Genomic DNA, 18,121 nt, shown 5'->3' with positions numbered 1-18,121 from the left:
CATCTGCCATGAGAACCTGATCCAGCAGAGGGAAAAATAGGTTTTCTTTTTTTTTTTTTTTTTTTTTTTGTCTTTACTTTTTTTTTTCTCTTTTCTTCTTGTTTGCTTCTTTTTTTTTAGTGGATATTTTCTTTATTTACATTTCCAGGTCTCCCCTTCAGAACCCACCATCTCATCCCCCGTCCCCCTGCCTCTATGAGGGTGCTCCCCCACCCACCTACTCCTGTCTTTCCCTTCCTGGCATTCCCCTACACTGGGGCACTGAACACCCTCAGGCCCAAGGGCCTCTCCTCCTACTGATGTCCAACAAGGCTATCCTCTGCCACATATGAGGCCGGAGCCATGGGTATTCTTTGATTGGTGGTCCAGTCCCCGGGAGCTTGGGGGGGGGGGGTTCTGGCCAATTGACACTGTTGCTCCCTCCACAGAAGGAAGAATATTTTTAAGAAATCAAAGTGCACTGTGTGGTGCATCTCAGGTGATAAAGGCACTTGCCACCGTGCCTGAGTTCCATCTCTGCACCCCACACAGTGGAAGGACAGGGCTGACTCCTGCAAGCTGTCCTCGGGCCTCTAGTGCACATGCCTACCCTTGACCACAAAAAAAAGACAGTGCATAGTTTAGAACAGGACATACCTGAGAACGGGCCACACCTAAGGATCTACAACAGGAAAATCCTCCAAAGAAGACAGAGTAGATCCAAAGGTAGAAGGGAGGTTCATAGATGCTAATTGCAGAAAGAGATCAGTATGAACCACAATAGTCAAAGCTACAGGGATACCTAAGAGACATAAAGCCTGAGTCGGGAGAGCCAGTGACCCATAAGGAGTCCACAAGAGAAAAGATGAAACACAACCAGCAAAACTAGAATGGAGGCCTAATGAAGGACAAGGGAGAGAGGGAGGGAGGGAAAGAGAGAGATCCTGCACTCTCTCTCTGTATCTGGGTCCTCTCATCCTAGTCAAAGCCTAGCCAAGCAGCCCCATTTTTATTTGTTTACTTTAGATTGCAGGCTCCTGGGTCCGAATAAAAAGAGTCAAAGGCAGGCTGGAGAGATGACTCAGAGGTTAAGAGCGCTGGCTACTCTTCCTATAGGTCCTGAGTTTATTTTTATTTATTTTTTTTTTTTTTGGTTTTTTCGAGACAGGGTTTCTCTGTGTAGCCCTGGCTGTCCTGGCACTCATTTTGTAGACCAGGCTGGCCTCGAACTCAGAAATCCGCCTGCCTCTGCCTCCCGAGTGCTGGGATTAAAGGCGTGCGCCACCACGCCCGGCTAGGTCCTGAGTTTAATTCCCAGCGACCTCCTGGTGGCTCACCGTCATCTATACTGGAATATGGTGCCCTCTTCTGGCCTGCAGGTGTACATGCAGGCAGAACTCTGTATACATAATTTGTGCCTTGTGCAAAGTCAGTTCCTGTCCAGTCGCATCTACTACAGGGACCTGAAGCCAATCATCTCTCACCTCCCAACAGAGAACAGGCACATGAAAAAGATGGCGCTTGCAAAGGCGTCGGGGTCGAAATCACCTCCCAGGATGTCAATCACACGACCCGAATAGCGAGGGATTAACGTCTCCCCTGAAAGAGGCAAGAAAGATAAGGAGGCTGGGCCCTGGCCAGGCCCTTCTCCCACCTCCCTCTCACAGTGGTCTCTCCCTCTCACCCCACACAGCCAACACAAGGAAGAAGAAGGCAGCTATGAGGAAAGGCAGGTCCGGCCTGGACAGCTTCAGCAACCGCTTCATCAGTGTTCTGTTCTCCTGGCCTGGTTCCTTCTCCTGGACTCCAGCCGGGCTCAGTACAGCCCACACGGCCCAGCTCAGCGCGGCAGCCCCATAGCCAGCCAGCAGCCAGCCCCAAGAGGCAGAAGCCACTCGGACTACTGAGGTGCTCACGGTGCCTCCCACCAGGGCTCTTAGCGAGAAAAACAGGGGAGTGGCCAGGCAGAGCAAGGGCAGAAGGGTCCCCACAAGTCCCAGCAGCCCTCCCACTTTTAGCAGTCCCCACAGCACTCCAAGTCGCAGGGTGCCCTCTAGCCAGAGTCCTGGCAGCCCCTGGGGAAGCAGATTTCCCAGAGATCCTTGTAGCAACCCAAGTAAAGCCATGTCCACCAGCAGCAGAGAGACCCAGGGCCTCAGGTGGGACAGCGCCATGGTGGGTTCTGCGGAAAGAAAGGGAGAAATGAGGTCTGTGGAGTTCCAACCCTGGTCACGAAGCCTCCTGCCCCAAATCCAGACCCCCTCCTAGATAAGTCTCTCCTAGGACTGACGCCCATGCTGACTGTCTGACAGAGCTGGAAGGCCGCACCATTCTCACACACAGTCACAAAGACACACAGACACTCAGACACACAGCACGAGGGTGGGGATGGGGGTGGGGGCGGGGGAGGTCTGCTGCCACCAAATCTCCCTGAAGTTTGTTGGTGTTAGTCCAAGAAGACACACTGCCCCCATTCCTCGGGTCCTTAAGAGCCAGGAGACCCCAGTGCGGGGGCGGGTTGCGGGTGGGTTCGGTAGCCTTAGATGGCTTGGGACAGAAGGTTCTGAGCAGGGGCGCTGGGCCGGCGGCGCCCGACGGAAGACCGGGGATGCAGGGCAAGGAGGTGGGGCAGAGGACCTTGGGAAGGCGTGAGGGACAGGGGACCTGGGACACTGGGTGGGGCAGGGACACGGAGCAGAGGACACGGGGCAGGGAGTAAGCGGCAGAAGACCCAAGACAGGGGACGAGGAGTGGGGAACCGGATGAGGACGCCAAGGGTTTGGGAATGGACCGCACTCCTGCTAACTCTCGGGTTCTATCCAAAAGAACTCACCTGCGGCTGCGGAGCGGCAGCTCAGGAGAGCTTCTGGAATCTGCTTCTTCTCAAACTGGATCTCCGGGGTGCGCAGCGACGCCCTCGCGGGGAGCGCGCCTGGGTCCCGCGGCTTTCGCTTTCACTTCACTGCCGTGGTCGCGGTGCTGCGCACAGCCGCCAGCAGGTGGCGCCTGTCAATTTGCGGGTGGGTTGAGCGCCCCAGGTTCCCAAGAAGGCTCGCCCTCCAAGGCCGCTACTAGCAAAACTGAGGGTCTGAGATGCTTTGAAAAGGGGGGGGGGAATAAAACGAAAACAATAAACAAAAAACAAAAAGCCCCTGCATTTCTCCGACCTCCGAGCATGTTTTAAGAAGCGCCGGTTAAACTGGGACTATAGTTCAGAGGTTGAGAAAACTTGCCTGAGCCCAAGGTTCGCTGTCCAGTAGGTTTGAGGAAGGGGAAAGAGGAGGAGGAGGAAAGGACAGAAAAGAGTATAGGAGAAGGAGAAAGGCGAGGGAAGAGAATGGTCGTGGGTGGAAGGAAGGGGAGGGAGGAAAATGGAGGAAAGAGTGACTTCAGGTCCCTCCCAGTCAGCAGACTCGAATCGCTTTGGAAAAAGGAAGAGAGGAGAGAGAAGGATGGAGGGTGGAAGAGAAGAGAGGTTTGAGGCCTTGTTTGTTTTTCCAGGTAAGCTTAAGAGTTGGGGTCTGGGGTAAAACTAGGGCTTACATGAAGGCCTCAGCTCCTATCAGCAGGCCAAAGGTTCCCTTTCACAGATTTTGAACCCAGAGGCTCTGGCCCTTTGTCCTCAGACTTTCTTCGCAGCACGCCGCACTTGCGGTGAGGGCCCTGAGTCAGTGCCAGGGCCTGCTGCTTGTGAGGTAGTCAGAGTAGGCTAACACCATCAAAGAGGGACCCGGCCTCCTCCCCAGAGCCCAGTTCATTGCGGAAATCACCCTTCTGGGCTCCAGGGAAGAGCCCTCACAGAGCATGGTGAGGCACCAGGTTCCTTTCTCAGACATGAAAATCAACCATGCTGCTCATCACCACGCCCCTCCACCAGGGCGCTACAAGCAGAAATGACTCTGCGGGCTGAAACTACCTATAAAGGAAAAAAATCCCCTTAGACATGCTGGTGTGACTACCCATGAGTCACTTGAAGGTCAAATGTTGAGGGCGGGGGGCTGGGGGTGGCCTTAAAGCAGGCCTGCATGGCTATGCCTATCTCTCTGGACTTTAGGGCTACCCCAGGTGGAGAAGGCTCCCATCTGGCTGTTCTGGATCTCAGAGTCCTCTAACCCCTGACCTGGCTCTTGACCACTCCTGCACCGAGCACTCATGCGCTGAACTCTCCTGCCCTGAGCACTCCTGCACTCAGCACTCCTACACCAAGCACTCCTGTACTGAGCACTCTTGTCCTGAGGCTCCTGCACTGAGCATGCCTGTACTGAGCACGCCTGTGTTGAGTACTCCTGTCCTGAGCATACCTCTACTGAGTACTCCTGCCCTGAGCACGCCTGTGCTGAGTACTCCTGTGCTGTGCCCTGAACACTCCTGCCCTGAGCACTCCTATCCTGAGTACTCCTGCTCTGAGCACTCTTGTCCTGAGTACTCCTGTCCTGAGCATGCCTATGTTGAGTACTCCTGCCCTGAGCACGCCTCTACTGAGTACTCCTGTGCTGAGCATTTCTGCCCTGAGTACTCCTGCCCTGAGCATGCCTGTGCTGAGTACTCCTGTGCTGAGCATTTCTGCCCTGAGTACTCCTGCCCTGAGCACTCCTATCCCGAGCACTCCTGTCCTGAACACTCCTGAGCTGAGCACTCCTGCACCAAGCACTCCTGCACTGAGCACTCCTGTGCTGAGTAATCCTGCCCGGAGCACTCCTGCACTGAGTACTCCTGCCCTGAGCATGCCTGTGTTGAGTACTCCTATTTTGAGCACTCCTGCACCAAGTACTCCTGCACTGAGCACTCCTGTGCAGATTACTCCTGTCCTGAGCACTCCTGTGCAGATTACTCCTGTCCTGAGCACTCCTGTCCTGAGCACTCTTGTGCTGATCACTCCTGTCCTGAGCTCTCCTGTCCTGAGCACTCCTGCGCTGAGTACTCCTGTCCTGAACACTCCTGCGCTGAGCACTCCTGTCCTGAGCACTCCTGTGCTGAGCACTCCTGCACTTACACAAGACCCAAGGGTTCCATTTTTTCTTTCACTTTCTCCTCTGCTTCCCCCACCCCAGAGAGTCTTGCTCATCTCTCTCTATTGTGCTTGCACCTTGCAGCCAGGGGTGAAACATGAAACTGAACCTCAACAAACTTTACATTCGCTATCCAATGTCACCCAGGTGTTACTTGAGCATCCGTGTTTATTGACATCACAAAGTCTTCCCAGTCGCCCCAAAACATACATGAAGGGCCACACTGGAGTCCCCCGAGACCATGACACTCCAGGAAGGGCCAAATGAAAACGCCTCTCCAAAGAGAAAAGTGATGGGTGACAGTCCTCCCGAGAGATGCAGGGGAAGGATGTCCAAGAAGAACCCGGCGAACACCTTCTCAATGGAAGCCTCGCCTGATTTCCTGTTTGTGCCCTAGCTCTCCCTCTAAAGAGCCCCACAGTCTGACCCCATTCAGCCACAACCCAGAGACGTGTATAACCGTTTTCCTTTTATTGTACTTAGAAGGTACCCGTGAGTACCGAGAGGGTAAACAGAGCCTTGTCTCCAGCCCAGGTTGAGCCCTTCTTTTTCCTAAGACTGAAGTAGTCCCAGGTCCCTGACTCTGCCAGCCAGTGCCACCAATGCTGGGGGAGGCCTGCCCAGCAGCCATCACAGAGCGGCCTCTCGGTACTTGTACAGCAGATCACTGACATCGGAACTCTCCACTTTCACCCAACCGTCTTCCTTCATGTGGTACACTGTGGGCGATGGAGAAAAGGACATGGCGTCAGGTCTTTCTTGGGCAAGTCTCTGCCAGAATGGTGTGGCATAAGCAGCTTTCATGAGCATTAAGCACACACACTGAAAACCTTTGTCAGGAACTTCAGTGTTCTCAGACCTGACATCTCCACTCATCTCCCCCGAGACTCCTAATCTAAGCTCCCCCCACGCCCCCCTCCTCCCAGGTGCTGGGGAGCAGTGGTCTCCCCAGGTGTTGTGGGGCGCATTGGTCTCTTACTGTTGACGACTCCTCCAGAATAGTTGTCTCTGTGAGTAGCGTAAGCAATAGCTCTGCGGCCAAGGTCGTAGGCCTCTTCAGGTCTGAGGTCCTGCCGGTAACCACTGTCCATCACCCCGTAGGCATAGGTGTTCCCGCTGCCAGTGGAAAACATCTGTCCCGAGAGCCGAGTCCCATTGTCATCTACGTAGTAAAGTCCTGGTCCCTAGAAGATGGGAAACCGTCCCGAGTTGAACTTGGTTTATTGATCATATCAAGACGCAAGTGTGACTTGTGGAGAGCAAGCAACATAGTGATGCCACCATAGAAACATTTGAGTTCAGACAGCACACTTTAGGGGGCTGGAGAGATGGCTCAGCGGTTAAGAGCCCTGACTGCTCTTCCAGAGGTCCTGAGTTCAATTGCCATCTGTAACGGCAACCTGAGTTCACGACCATCTGTAACGGGATCCAGTGCCCTCTTCTGGTGTGTCTGAAGACAACAAGAGTGTACTCACATAAAATAAATAAATGAATTTAAAAAACAAAAACAAAAGACAGCACACTTTGGTAAACATCAAAACCTGGATCAAGCATGGGGGAGGGGAGGGTTCAATGGGTAAGACACCTCTGGGGGTCGGGGGGGGGGAGCACAGACATAGGCCACCCACCTTCTTGTCCCAGCCACAGATCATGCTGCCCATGGAGAGGCCCATCCCCCGGTACTGCAGCATCATGTTGGAAAGCAGCTTGGATGCTGCAGACACGGAGATGCGTTCCCCATTCCGAAGATAATACAGCCTGTACAATCGAGCGAGGAGGAGGAGAGAGAAGGAGGCCTCAGGGGCGGCAGCTACACCTGCATTCATTTTCTCCCATAGCACGAGGGAGCAGGGATTGTAGAGATGAGTGTTTGGAAGGTATGAACTTGTGGGACATAAGAGTAAAGGAGAGTTTTGGAATTTAAAATCTCTGATCCGCATTTTAAAAGCCTAGTAAATGATACCACCCTGCAGGTTAAGTGACTGCCAGATTATCTGGTTTATAAGCAGGGACCCAGGCTAGGATTTGGGAGATTTTTAATCACATGAAGGATATATATGTATATATATGTGTATATATATATGTATGTATATATATGTATATATATATATATATATATATATATATATATATATATCCCTTATGGTTGCTAAAATGGATCACTGGATGGGTGTAAGTGACCTAGGACGTGGTGGGGGCAGGGGGGAGGGTCTGAACAAATGAGATGATAAAATCGGCCTACCTGCACTCCTTGGCCAACAGCCTCTCCCAGTACTGACAGTCGGCTGCACAACCGGACATGGTGCCAAGCAGGTAAGGGTTAATCTCGATCACTTTGTTCATCCTTATGGAGCCTGGAAGAGTTTTGAGATCAAAGAAATGAGCCCACAGCTCCCCACCCACCCCTCTCCCCCCACCCCACCCCCACCCCCACCCCCACCCCCAGTGTGCTATAATGCCAGCTCTGTCTGAACTTCGGCCCAGGCCTTCCGCTCTACTGAGAGAACAGCTCCACGAGTCGGACCACTGGAGCACACATGGAGCACACATACTCACTAATGTAACTCCCTGAAGTGGCCCTGGAGTCCACCGCCACGATGACGCCATGCTGGAACTTGAAGGCGAGTGTGGTTGTGCCGTGGGCCATCTCAATTTGAACATTCCTTTCCTGGTCACCACCAAAGGACCTCAGGAATGCGGTGGGCTAAGAGATGCAAGAAACAGAGGCGCACCTCAGTGCTAGGAAGCTCCTGGCAGGGTGGCAGGGTGAGGAGGGGTCTGCAGACTCTAGATGTCAGTAGCTCCGAAGAAAGAAAAGCAGGATTTAAGCCCACCAGCTTTCTGCTTTCCAGCACGTGGGAACAAAGGTCATGGTAGGCGACTTCAAGGTGTTTCCTGATCCGTGGCTCCTTCGGTTCTCGAAGGCACATTTTAATAACTTACTCTCATTTTACAGTAGAGGGGCTTGAGACCTAGGCCTTCTAATGTGTCCTAGGACACACAGGGTGGGTTGCTGAGACCAGGTAAGGCCACCAAAGTTCATAGGTCTTCCAAGACAACTGTACAGCCCCTGTAGTAGTTAGCAGTGGGTCTGTGGAAGGCATGGTGGTCTGTGCACTGTGTCTTGGGATTGGCACCAACCATCTTCTCAGTCTTGCTGTCTCAACTCCGTGCGTGACTCTCTCTCTTTCTGTCCCTCCCCCACCCCTTTCTCCCGCCTTCCCATGCCTTAATCTCCACGTTGGTTCTTCAGGGCTAGCCTCGATGCTGCTCTCCTGGACAGCCCCTCCTGGCGTCCTCACCTCCTCAGACCCAGGCAGACACTCCTTCCTCTGTGCCACCCACCACCACCCACCCCATGCATCTCTCCAGAACGCCCTACAGTCCTCACCTGCATTCCCCGGGGAAGTGCGAGCTCCGGAGCTTGCGCGGAGAAACTGTAGTGTCCGGGGTCCGAGCGACCCCCGCTTCCCGCATCCAGGGCAGCCCACTCGGGCCGCTGTCCCCGATTGGCACCGCACAGATCCAGTAACGCCATGACCACTTGGCCCCGGAGATCCGTCGACTCTCCGAGAAGGAAGTGAAAGCGAAAGCCACAGTGCCAAGGGGAGGGAACCAGTCCCCCACCCCCACCCCCTGCCCTTTCCGAGTAGAGCCCAGTTAATGGGTGTCTGAACTAAAACAATGTGTTGGGGACGAGTTTTCCTGCTGCCACATCAGTGAAACCAGCTAGAGAATGGGCTGTGGGGTGGAAGAAGAGGTGCGCCTTCGGAGGCCGCCTAGCAGTGGGGTACGTGAAGACCCACAGGCGGGGGGGGGGCATCTTCTGGGAACAGCGGAGAACTGGATAGGGTCCTATCTCCTAAAGAGGTGGTCTAGAACGTTGGAACCTGAGAGGAGTATTGAGCAGATCCACCTAGGCGTGCGTCCTGGGGATGGGGGCAGCACTCAAATAAATGAGCATCATTTTATAGAAACTGGAAAATGCGATAAATGGATGCACAGGGGTCTTTAGGTCCTGGGACGACCAGGAAAAAAACGGAGAAAGACGAACCAAGGAGAGGACTCAGTCGGGCCTTTTCAGGTGTCCCTCCTAGGGCCCCTCTTGGTTCAACAGTCTCACTACCCTGAGCCACCCACGAGGATGCGCCCTTCTGCCCGGGGCTGCTCACGTCGCGCAAGTCAGGGCTGCGCGCTCCTTCCTTGAATCCTCAACCCCACCTCTTCTTTGCAACCTTTGCGGACATTATCTGCCCAGCAACTGCTAACGTCACACACCGGGCCCTCCCTGAATGGAAGAGATTTACTGGCTAATCCTATCCATTTCATTGAGATTATCCCGGCGTGTGCCGCTGAGAAGGTGAGCGGTTCAGAAAGAATCTGAACGGGCGAGGTTATCCAGTCTGGTTTTCTGGGGTCCCCACCCGCGGCGCTGCCGCGCTTCCTCCAGCCTCAGCGAGGAAGAGAAGGACTCCAAGATGCAGTTGCTGCTGCCTTGGGGTGCGGAGAGGGAGGGGCTGCCGTCCGGTCCAGCTCAGCACTAGGAGTCCGTGGGTGAGCAGTAGAGAGAAATGAGAGCCCCAGGAAATAAAAGCTGATGGACCCAGCAGTAAAACAGAATTCTGAAGAAGAACGGGACACTGGGCTTGGGGGGGGGGTGCTGGCTAACTCAGCTAGGACTTTGCGGGAGCTAAGAAACGGGAGAAGCCACAGTACAAAACACCAGTTTTATTACAAATATCAAACACCCACAGAACACCCATCGGCCAGCCTAGGCCTTTGGTTAATTGTAAGCTGCTTGTCCTTTCTCTCTGTACACTTTGGGCGTTTCTTCTCATTCTATCACAACGCCACATAAACCAGGTTTGTGTGTGCATGCTGTGATACAAGCTCAGCACCGGGAGGGTGGAGACCCGGAGATTTAGCAGCTCAGTATTGGCCTGAGGTACCTTAAACCCCGTCTAATAGGGAGCGGGTCGGGGAAACACATTCGTGGTAAATTCCGGGCATCTCCTAGAGTTTACATTTTCTCATGTAACTAGCACCTCCGCTCCTCAACTGTCTCCGTGGGTGTGGTAATATCTTTGCTCCCAGGTTCTCTGTCACACAGAGTAGAGGACAGGAGGGGGGCAGCGCGCAGTGTGCAGTCCAGAGGCCCCGTCAGTCTGCAGGAGCCGCAAGAGCCTCTACCATGGCCCGGTAGCACCCTCCTCTCTTCATGAGCTGCAGGTGGGTGCCCTGCTCGGCGACAGAGCCTTCTCTGAGAAAGAGGATGTGGTGGGCCTGCTCTGCCAGGCTGAGCTGCTGGGTAATTAGAAGAACCGTCCGAGAAGTCCGCTTGGGGCTCTCATACAGGAGCCGCTGGACCTGGAGAAACACACAGACATTACAGTCCAGGAGACCCCTGTGCTTCCAGGGCTGGGACACATTGTCGATATCCCTGGTCTGCAGCGCCTCTCCAAACCTATGACTTGTTAAGGTGTCTTCACAAGAGAGGGTACAGAGAGAGAAAGAGCAGAAGCATGAGGGGGGAGGGGACTGAACAGTCTCTCATCTCTACCCATAAGCTGGGAAATTTGAAAAGAAAATTATTCTTCTCCCATATATTACATCCCGACTGCTGTTTCCCCCTCCTCTCCTCCCAGTCCCTCCTACTCAACCCCCTACCTCTCCTCGATTGCCCTTCAGAAAAAAGCAGGCCTCCCAAGGACATCAGCTGTCTTGGGAGATGGCACACTAAGTTGAAGTGACTAGGGTCTCCTCGTCCAGCCTTAATATGTGGGAACTTTTTAAGTTCCAAAAAAAAACATATATTAATTTATGCTTTGAGAATTTCATATGTGAATATAATGAAATATAACCATACCACCTCCCATTTCCCTCCTCTTCACCCCCCCAGGACCCACCCCACATGTCACCATTCCTATGTCATACATATTTTTAATAACCCACTAATAAGCTGAGAAAACATTTTGTAATGTGTTTTTATTTTACATTCATTGACGTTTTGCTTGTGTGCAGGTGTCAGAAGCCCTGGAGCTGGAGCTGCAGATGGTTGTGAGCTGCCATGTGGGTGCTGGGAATTGAACCCAGGTCCTCTGGAAGAGCAGCTAATGCTCTTAAAACTAATGCTCTAAACTGCTGAGCCACCCCTCAGCCGCTAAAATGAGAATTTTTTATAGTCAATCTAAAGAAATGTAATGCAGGGGCTAGAGAGTCAGCTCAGCAGTTAAGAGCACTGGCTGTTCTTCCAGCAGACCAGGGCTTGACTTCCAGTACCCACATAGTGGTTCACAACCATCCATAACTCTAGTTCCAGGGGATCCACACCTTCTTCTGACTTTCAGAGACACTGGGCACATACATACATTCAGGCTAAACACTCATACACATAAAATAAATTAATCTTAATTTAAAAAAAAAAAGTAACAGTAACAAAGAACACAAGTGTTTGGATGATTTGTGTCTGGACCCAGGCTCCACTGCTCAAAAGCTGTGTGACTTTTAGAAGGTTAATCAACCTCTCCTAGCCTCTATTTTGTCATCTACAGAATAAGCACCGCAAAAGACTCTGATGGACAAATTAGTACAAAGGGTGGGATAGAACGTCTACGACACAAAGCAAGCTTAGCCCACACAGAATGTTAGGACAGTAGCTCTGCTCACTGGTTCCCGTGTCCGGAAGAAAAGCTAATGGGACCAAGAATTCCAAGGACAGGTTTGAACAGTTCTGTTGTTGGTATAACTAACACAGGAGGAGTGACAGAAGCAAAGCTCCCACGGAAATGAGACTTCAGGGAGAAGACACAGCAGGGTGACCCAGCCCTCCAGAGGTAGCAGCAGGAAGACTACCAAGGGTCTGAGGCCAGCATTGTCTTCAAAGTGAGGTCCAGGCCAGCCAAGACCACATAGCAAGATGGCTCAAAAAGACAAAGGGTGAGAGCCAGAGCCTTACCCGTAGCTGGTTGCCAGCATCCAGGGCACTGGTGGCATCGTCCAAGATAAGCAGGCGTGGCTTCCGGATCAAGGCTCGGGCCAAGGCCACTGCCTGTCGCTGACCTCCTGACAGCTGGTTCCCAGTCTCACCTACCTCTGCAGAGACAAGAGTCCAGCTGAGATGTAGATAGTTGTGTACACATACACAGCACACATACACACTCATATACATACACAGCCACACACACATATATATACTCACATACATACACAGGCACACATATATATATATATATATATATATATATATATATATATATACTCACATACATACACACATACATACACACTCACATAACACAGACACATAAATACACACATACATACACAGGCACACACATATGTACTCACATAGGCATATACACACACATAAATATACATTCACATAGGCACACATACCTACTCACACACTTACACACATATACACATACACAGACACATAAACACACACAGACTCACTCAAATACACACACATACACACTCACATACACAGACACATATACACTCACACATACACACATACACAGACACACATACATACACACTCACACACACATATAGACATACAGACTCACATACACACATACACATGCGTACATGTATACACTCTCATACACATACACACTCACATAAATACACACATACATTCCCTCAGGGTATGATACACACTCACATACACGGACACACATACACACTCACATACACACACATACACACTCTCACACACACACACAAGGGCATGGGCGCAGCTGACAGGGGCAGTGGAAATGGAGGCTCTATGAAGGCAGATGGAGTCTGAGGATGTGAATTTGAGTTTCAACTACAAATTGACATCCAAGGGACAAGAAGGATTGAATAATAAAGGCGGGATTGTTGGAATCTGGATGGGAGAGCGTAGATACCTGTGTCATAGCCCTGAGGGAACCCAGAGATGAAATCGTGGGCTCCAGACTCCACGGCCACAGCTGTGATTTCCTCCATGGTTGGAGTCTGGTTCAGGCCATACGCAATATTTTCTCGAAAACTTCTTCCAAATAGCAGCGGCTCTTGTCCCACTGCGGCCACCTGAGGTCAAATGTGAAGAGCCACAGGCAAGAAACACCGAAGTGTTATTGTCCAGGTACTGAAGATTCACAATCTTGTGCATACCATACAGTCACGTGACTTCTGTCCACAGCCCCAACTCTGCCCATGGCTGCCTGCATCCCCTAACTCTCTGCAAGAGCTTTCGTGGAGAATTGTCTCTTGGCTTGATCTCCTCCCCTCCCCCACACCTCCTTCTTGCTCACCTGAGTGTGCAGGTAGTGGTGATCATACTGGACCAGGGGCTCGCCATCCAGCAGCAGCTGGCCCCCAGTGGGCTGGTACAGGTTCTGCAGCAGGGCGGCCACGGTGCTCTTCCCTGACCCATTGGGTCCCACCAACGCTGTCACTGTCCCAGGACGCAGGGTGAACGTCAGCCCCTAGAGGCCAGAGAAACACATGGCATTTGAAGGCCTCTGTCACTCAGTGTGAGTTCCTGGACAGCCAGGGCTACACAGAGAAGCCCTGTCTCAAAAAAAAAAAAAAAAAAAGAAAAGAAAAGAAAAGAAGGAGGAGGAGGAAGAGGAAGAGGAGGAGGAGGAGGAGGGAGAAGAAGAAAAAGAAGGAGGAGGAGGAGGAAGAGGAGGAGGAGGGGGAAGAGGAGGAGGAAGAGGAGGAGGAAGAGGAGGAGGAAGAGGAGGAAGGAGGAAGGAGGAAGAAGAAGAAGAAAGACTTAAAAGGGATGGGTAGACAGTACCTGAAGCACCTGGACTTTGGGCTGGTTTGGGTAGGCAAAGGAGACATCTTGGAACTCCACAAGGCCTTTCATGTTTAAGGGTGCCAATGAGCCACTGAGTGGAGAGCAAGGAGTCCGGTCCAAGTATTCGAATATTTTCTCTGAGGAGCCCACAGCCTTCTGCATGGAGGGGTAGATGGAGAGCAGGACCTGCATCGCAGAGCGGGGTGTGTGTGTGAGCCTGGGATGGACCACGAAAGCAAGTGAGCCATCTAACCTGCTTGACAGCATTCAGGAAACAGGCGGAGGATGCCCAAAGCGGCAGAGAAGGCAATGGACAGGCTGAGACCGCCGACTGTGGGGGCGGGGCTCACCTGAACAGCGTGGGTGAACTGAAGCTGGTAGAGAACGAATGAGACAAGGTTGCCGCTGCTGACAGCCCCTCTGATCACCAGCTGCCCGCCCAGGTACAGAATTCCCACCTTCAGCAGCATTCCTGAGACCTACAGGGAAAACATGGGATGAAACGAACTGCAGTGGTCACATGGAAGGTCTTTTCTCCCAGACACGTAAGATAGGGGGAAGGAGGGGTCAATGGTCAGACTCAAACACAGCTCACATCTTCCATGTCCTCCTCCTCATGGCTGCTGGCTCCTTGTTTCAGGAGCATTTGACACTTTTTAAAAAGATTTTTATAGTTCTAAATTATGTCTGTGTGTCTGTCTGTCTGCGGGTACAGGCATATGAGTGTAGGCACCCACAGAGGTCAGAAGAGGGCGTCAGAACCCCTAGAGCTACAGCCACAGGCAGTTGTGAGCTGCCCTTCATAAGTGCTCACATCATGAGCCTCTGTAAAGGAGGTTATGTTATACCTTTCTTGCTGCTGTTTAATATTACTTTTTAACTACATTTATTTATTGTTTGTTTACTTATTTTTGTATGTGAGTAGGCACCACGGTGCACCTTGTGGAGGTAAGAGGACAACTTTCAGGAGTCAGTTCTCCTGTCCTCCATGTGGGTTTCTGAGATGGATCTCAGGTCACCAGGCTCAGCAGCACGACAGCGGGCACCCTTACCTCCGGAGCCATCTCACTCCCCCACACCTTTTACTGAGACAAGTCTCACATCATAGCTCATGATGGCTGGAAACTCACAGCAATCCTCCTGCCTCCACATGAGTCCTGGGATTACAGATGTGAACCACCACATCAGGTTTTACTCCCATTTTTCAAATCAGGGCAACAGCCTCAGAAAAAGGTAATATGTGCTGGATACAGAACTGGTGGGTGGCAGGAAGGATCCTGGAATCTCAGTTACAGCTTTAGTTCCAGCTGCCCCTGGCCGCTGGCCTCTGGCACTTCTCATAGCTCCCACTAGCTTGCCCACACAGTGCCAACATGAAGCGCACACCATGCAGGAAATGTGTGGCTTTCTGAGAGGCCAAGGAAGTGCCGGAGTTGGGAGAGTGGTATCTCCTTAGCACACAGGTCAAGTGGGCTTTGTGTGCCAATGTGGAAGGCTGATTCTTAACACCACAAAACACTGAGAGAATTAAGGGCAGAGAGTCCTTAATTGAGTAATCGAGAGCCGAAGCCAATCACTTCCCACTGGAGGAGGAGCAGGGGGGTTGGGAAACAGCAGAATCAAGACATGTTCACACAAAGAACGGGACATCCACCTCCTGTACTCACACTCGTGGTCCAGACTTCAGCGACGTAAGCCAAGGCCTCCTTCTTGTTTAGCGTCTTCATTTCTTCCAACTTCTGCCTGAACTTCTGGGCCTCTCCCTCCTCGTTGGCAAAGCTCCGTACAGTAGGCATCGCCGATAAGGCCTCAAGGGCCACCTGCGTGGACTTTGCTAGAGACTCCTGCACCTTCACTGCCAGTGACTATGGAAGACAAGGACCAGAGACATCACACGGGGTGTGCAAATGAGAAAGAATACGGACACCTAGGTTACCTACGTGGAGATTAGAGTCAAGAGTCAGAGGGACAGAGGGAAGAGAAAGGTCTAAAGCCATACTTCTAGGTAGAAGAGGCGTGGAGGAAATGAATCCAATTTTTGTAAGATTTATTTTATCGTGTATGTGTGTGCATCGTGTGTATAGATCTCCATGGAGACCAGAAGAGGGAGTTAGATCCCCTGAAGCTGGAACTACAGACCACAGAGAACTAACTGCCTAGTGTGCACTGGGAATCAAACTCAGGTCCTCTGAGGAACAGTCAGCACTCTTAACCCCGAGCCATCTCTCCAGCCTAAGAGCCTATTCTTTAAGGACAGATTATGACCATAAGTTAGACAAGAAGGCAGAGTACAGAGATGTGGGTGCAGGGCAGTGTGGGGCCAGAGGTAACAGGTCAGAGGTTCAGGATGATGGAGGACTGGAAAGCCACACTGAGAGCAGTCTAGGAGAAACTGAACGTGGGAGCTGACGATCTGGGGACTTACCTGGTGCACTTTTCCCAGCTTCTTAGGCAAAAGAAAAAGCAGGGGCAGGGTGGTCAGGGTGACCAGAGTGAGGTACGGTGACCCCCAAAACATGAACACCAAGAGACACAGGGCTCGCCCCAGGTACCACAGCAGCAGGCTCAGCTTGTCACTAATGGACTCGCACACGTTGGCTGTGTCCTCAGTCACCCGAGATGTGATGGAACCTGCCCAGATTGAGAAGAAGAGAGACAGTGAGCAAGCGGTTCACAGAGACAAGAGGAGCTGACAGTTGGGGCCAGGGTGGGCCCGTCAGCACAGCATCCTGAGGGGGGTAACGGGTGGGAGACTGGGGAGGTGCAGGAACTTCAGTGCAGGGGAAAAGAAAGGAAAGATCTGGTTAGGCCTGTGCTTGCCAGTAAAGGAGTTGTCGCTGGGTGTGGTGGCACACACCTTTAATCCCAACAGACTGGGGGCAAAGGCAGCAAAGGCCACTCTGGCCTACCTAGTGAATTCTAGGCCAGCTAAGGCTACACAGTGATGCCCTGTAATATGAAATGAACTTCCAGTTCCCTGAAAGCTTTCAGCTCTTCAGTTACTTTAACTCCTGTCAGTTGCCTGCCGCTGGCCCTCCCTCCAGTAGCCGTGGAGAGAAGGGAGGTAGCAACCAGAGAGGCAGGTCCAGGGTCCTTTAGGAAATGGAGACCCTCAGGTCTAACCTCGGTGCATCTGCCTAGGTAGGTTTCAGCATCTAGTGTCTAGAATTCAGTTTCCTCCATTTAAAATGAGGCCGTTGGAGTTGAGGGTCTCTGGCTTTCCAGGGCTGTAAGTCTGCTGTTTCATATCTATGGGGAATGATGAATGCAAATACGGTTTTCCTTAGGGTAAAAAAGGCAATGTTTTGCTACATTTGAGATATACCATGAATAAGAAGGCTTGGGGTCACTCAGTTGGTAGAGCTTTTGCCTAACATACAGGAAATCTTGGATATAGAGAAAGGATCTCGTGTAGCCTAGGGGGGACTCAGATTGACTATGTAGCTGAAAGACTTTGAACTTCGACCTCTAGGTCCTGCCTCCAAACCCCAAGTGTTGGAATTACCACACCCCATCCATATGGTTCTGGGGATCCAGCCTGGGCATGTGTGTGTGTACATGTTTGGGGGGGGGCAGTCGAGAGCGTGTGTGGCGGTATAGAGATTATAGCATACAAGTGAAAAGGCTTCATGAGAGACCTGCTGGGTTCTTCAGGAAAAACCCTGTCTCCTGGCGAAGGACGGCCCGAAACACCTCTCTGTGCACACGGCCATGCATGTGTCCCATGGTGATGTTGTAGATTCCATCACTTGCAAACTCCAGCGCTGTGCTAGAGTCAGAGACATGGGAGGATCAGTTGTCTCCTTCCTGAGACAGAGTCCCAGATCCCCACAGAAGTGTAACTTAAATGACAGTCCCAACAGCCAGTCCCCTCTGCTCTGGGACCCCCATTCCCATCCTCCACACCTGGCTATGGTGAGAATGGACATGAGCCATATGTTGCGGGTGAAGCTAGGAACTGTCTTATCCTGAAGAATCCAGTCAGTGATGCGGCCCGTGAAGAAGGGAATGGCCATTTCCCCTGGGGAGAAAGGAGAGACACCTCAGTCACAAACATTATGAGCAGCAAATCACCTGCAACTTCTGCCCCCTCCCTTCACCACTATCCAAGAAGCTGAGCTCCCAGACCCAAGCCTGCTCCGGCTACATCAAACTTCTCAAGGGCTACTTGAGGGCAGTTAGCAGACCTTGGTGGCACAGGCTGTTAATCCCAGCACTCCAAGTAGAAGCGAGCAGATCTCTCTGGGTTTGAGACCAGCCTGGGCTACATAATGAATTCCAGAAGAGCCAAAGCTACATAGAAAGACCCTATCTCAAAGAGGAAAGAAAAGAGGGGAGGGGAGGGGAGGGGAGG

The 18,121-nt window shown here is 52.0% G+C and overlaps 3 protein-coding genes across 3 annotated transcripts in view; all 3 read right to left on the bottom strand.

The window, feature by feature from the left end:
* Tap2 (transporter 2, ATP binding cassette subfamily B member) overlaps positions 1–2,957 on the bottom strand; it is a 12,111-nt gene extending 9,154 nt beyond the window's left edge. Inside the window, exons 1-3 of the mRNA XM_021186045.1 lie at positions 2,813–2,957; positions 1,664–2,161; positions 1,464–1,578 (exon numbers count right to left, since the gene is read on the bottom strand). Of these exons, the coding sequence (XP_021041704.1) occupies positions 1,464–1,578; positions 1,664–2,153 (605 nt within the window). The 5' untranslated portion in view covers positions 2,154–2,161; positions 2,813–2,957. The remainder of the gene's footprint in view (positions 1–1,463; positions 1,579–1,663; positions 2,162–2,812) is intronic.
* A 2,480-nt stretch (positions 2,958–5,437) lies between these two features.
* Psmb8 (proteasome subunit beta 8) lies at positions 5,438–8,725 on the bottom strand. Its single transcript, XM_021186515.2, has 6 exons — positions 8,380–8,725; positions 7,545–7,692; positions 7,231–7,342; positions 6,617–6,746; positions 5,968–6,172; positions 5,438–5,707 (listed from the first exon to the last, which is right to left on the bottom strand). Exons 1-6 carry the CDS (start codon positions 8,524–8,526, stop codon positions 5,619–5,621), a joined length of 831 nt encoding a protein of 276 aa, XP_021042174.1. The 5' UTR covers positions 8,527–8,725; the 3' UTR covers positions 5,438–5,618.
* A 971-nt stretch (positions 8,726–9,696) lies between these two features.
* The window catches only part of Tap1 (transporter 1, ATP binding cassette subfamily B member), a 9,822-nt gene continuing 1,397 nt past the window's right edge, over positions 9,697–18,121 (bottom strand). The window contains exons 2-11 of the mRNA XM_021185938.2: positions 17,674–17,788; positions 17,406–17,536; positions 16,193–16,398; positions 15,435–15,632; positions 14,118–14,246; positions 13,765–13,953; positions 13,274–13,447; positions 12,887–13,049; positions 11,944–12,080; positions 9,697–10,355 (exon numbers count right to left, since the gene is read on the bottom strand). Of these exons, the coding sequence (XP_021041597.1) occupies positions 10,149–10,355; positions 11,944–12,080; positions 12,887–13,049; positions 13,274–13,447; positions 13,765–13,953; positions 14,118–14,246; positions 15,435–15,632; positions 16,193–16,398; positions 17,406–17,536; positions 17,674–17,788 (1,649 nt within the window). The 3' untranslated portion in view covers positions 9,697–10,148. The remainder of the gene's footprint in view (positions 10,356–11,943; positions 12,081–12,886; positions 13,050–13,273; positions 13,448–13,764; positions 13,954–14,117; positions 14,247–15,434; positions 15,633–16,192; positions 16,399–17,405; positions 17,537–17,673; positions 17,789–18,121) is intronic.

The sequence above is a fragment of the Mus caroli genome, chromosome 17 (genome assembly GCF_900094665.2).
Source record: "Mus caroli chromosome 17, CAROLI_EIJ_v1.1, whole genome shotgun sequence".
NCBI lineage: Eukaryota > Metazoa > Chordata > Mammalia > Rodentia > Muridae > Mus > Mus caroli.
Note: the sequence above shows the minus strand (reverse complement) of the source record. Positions and strands in the feature narration are given on the sequence as shown.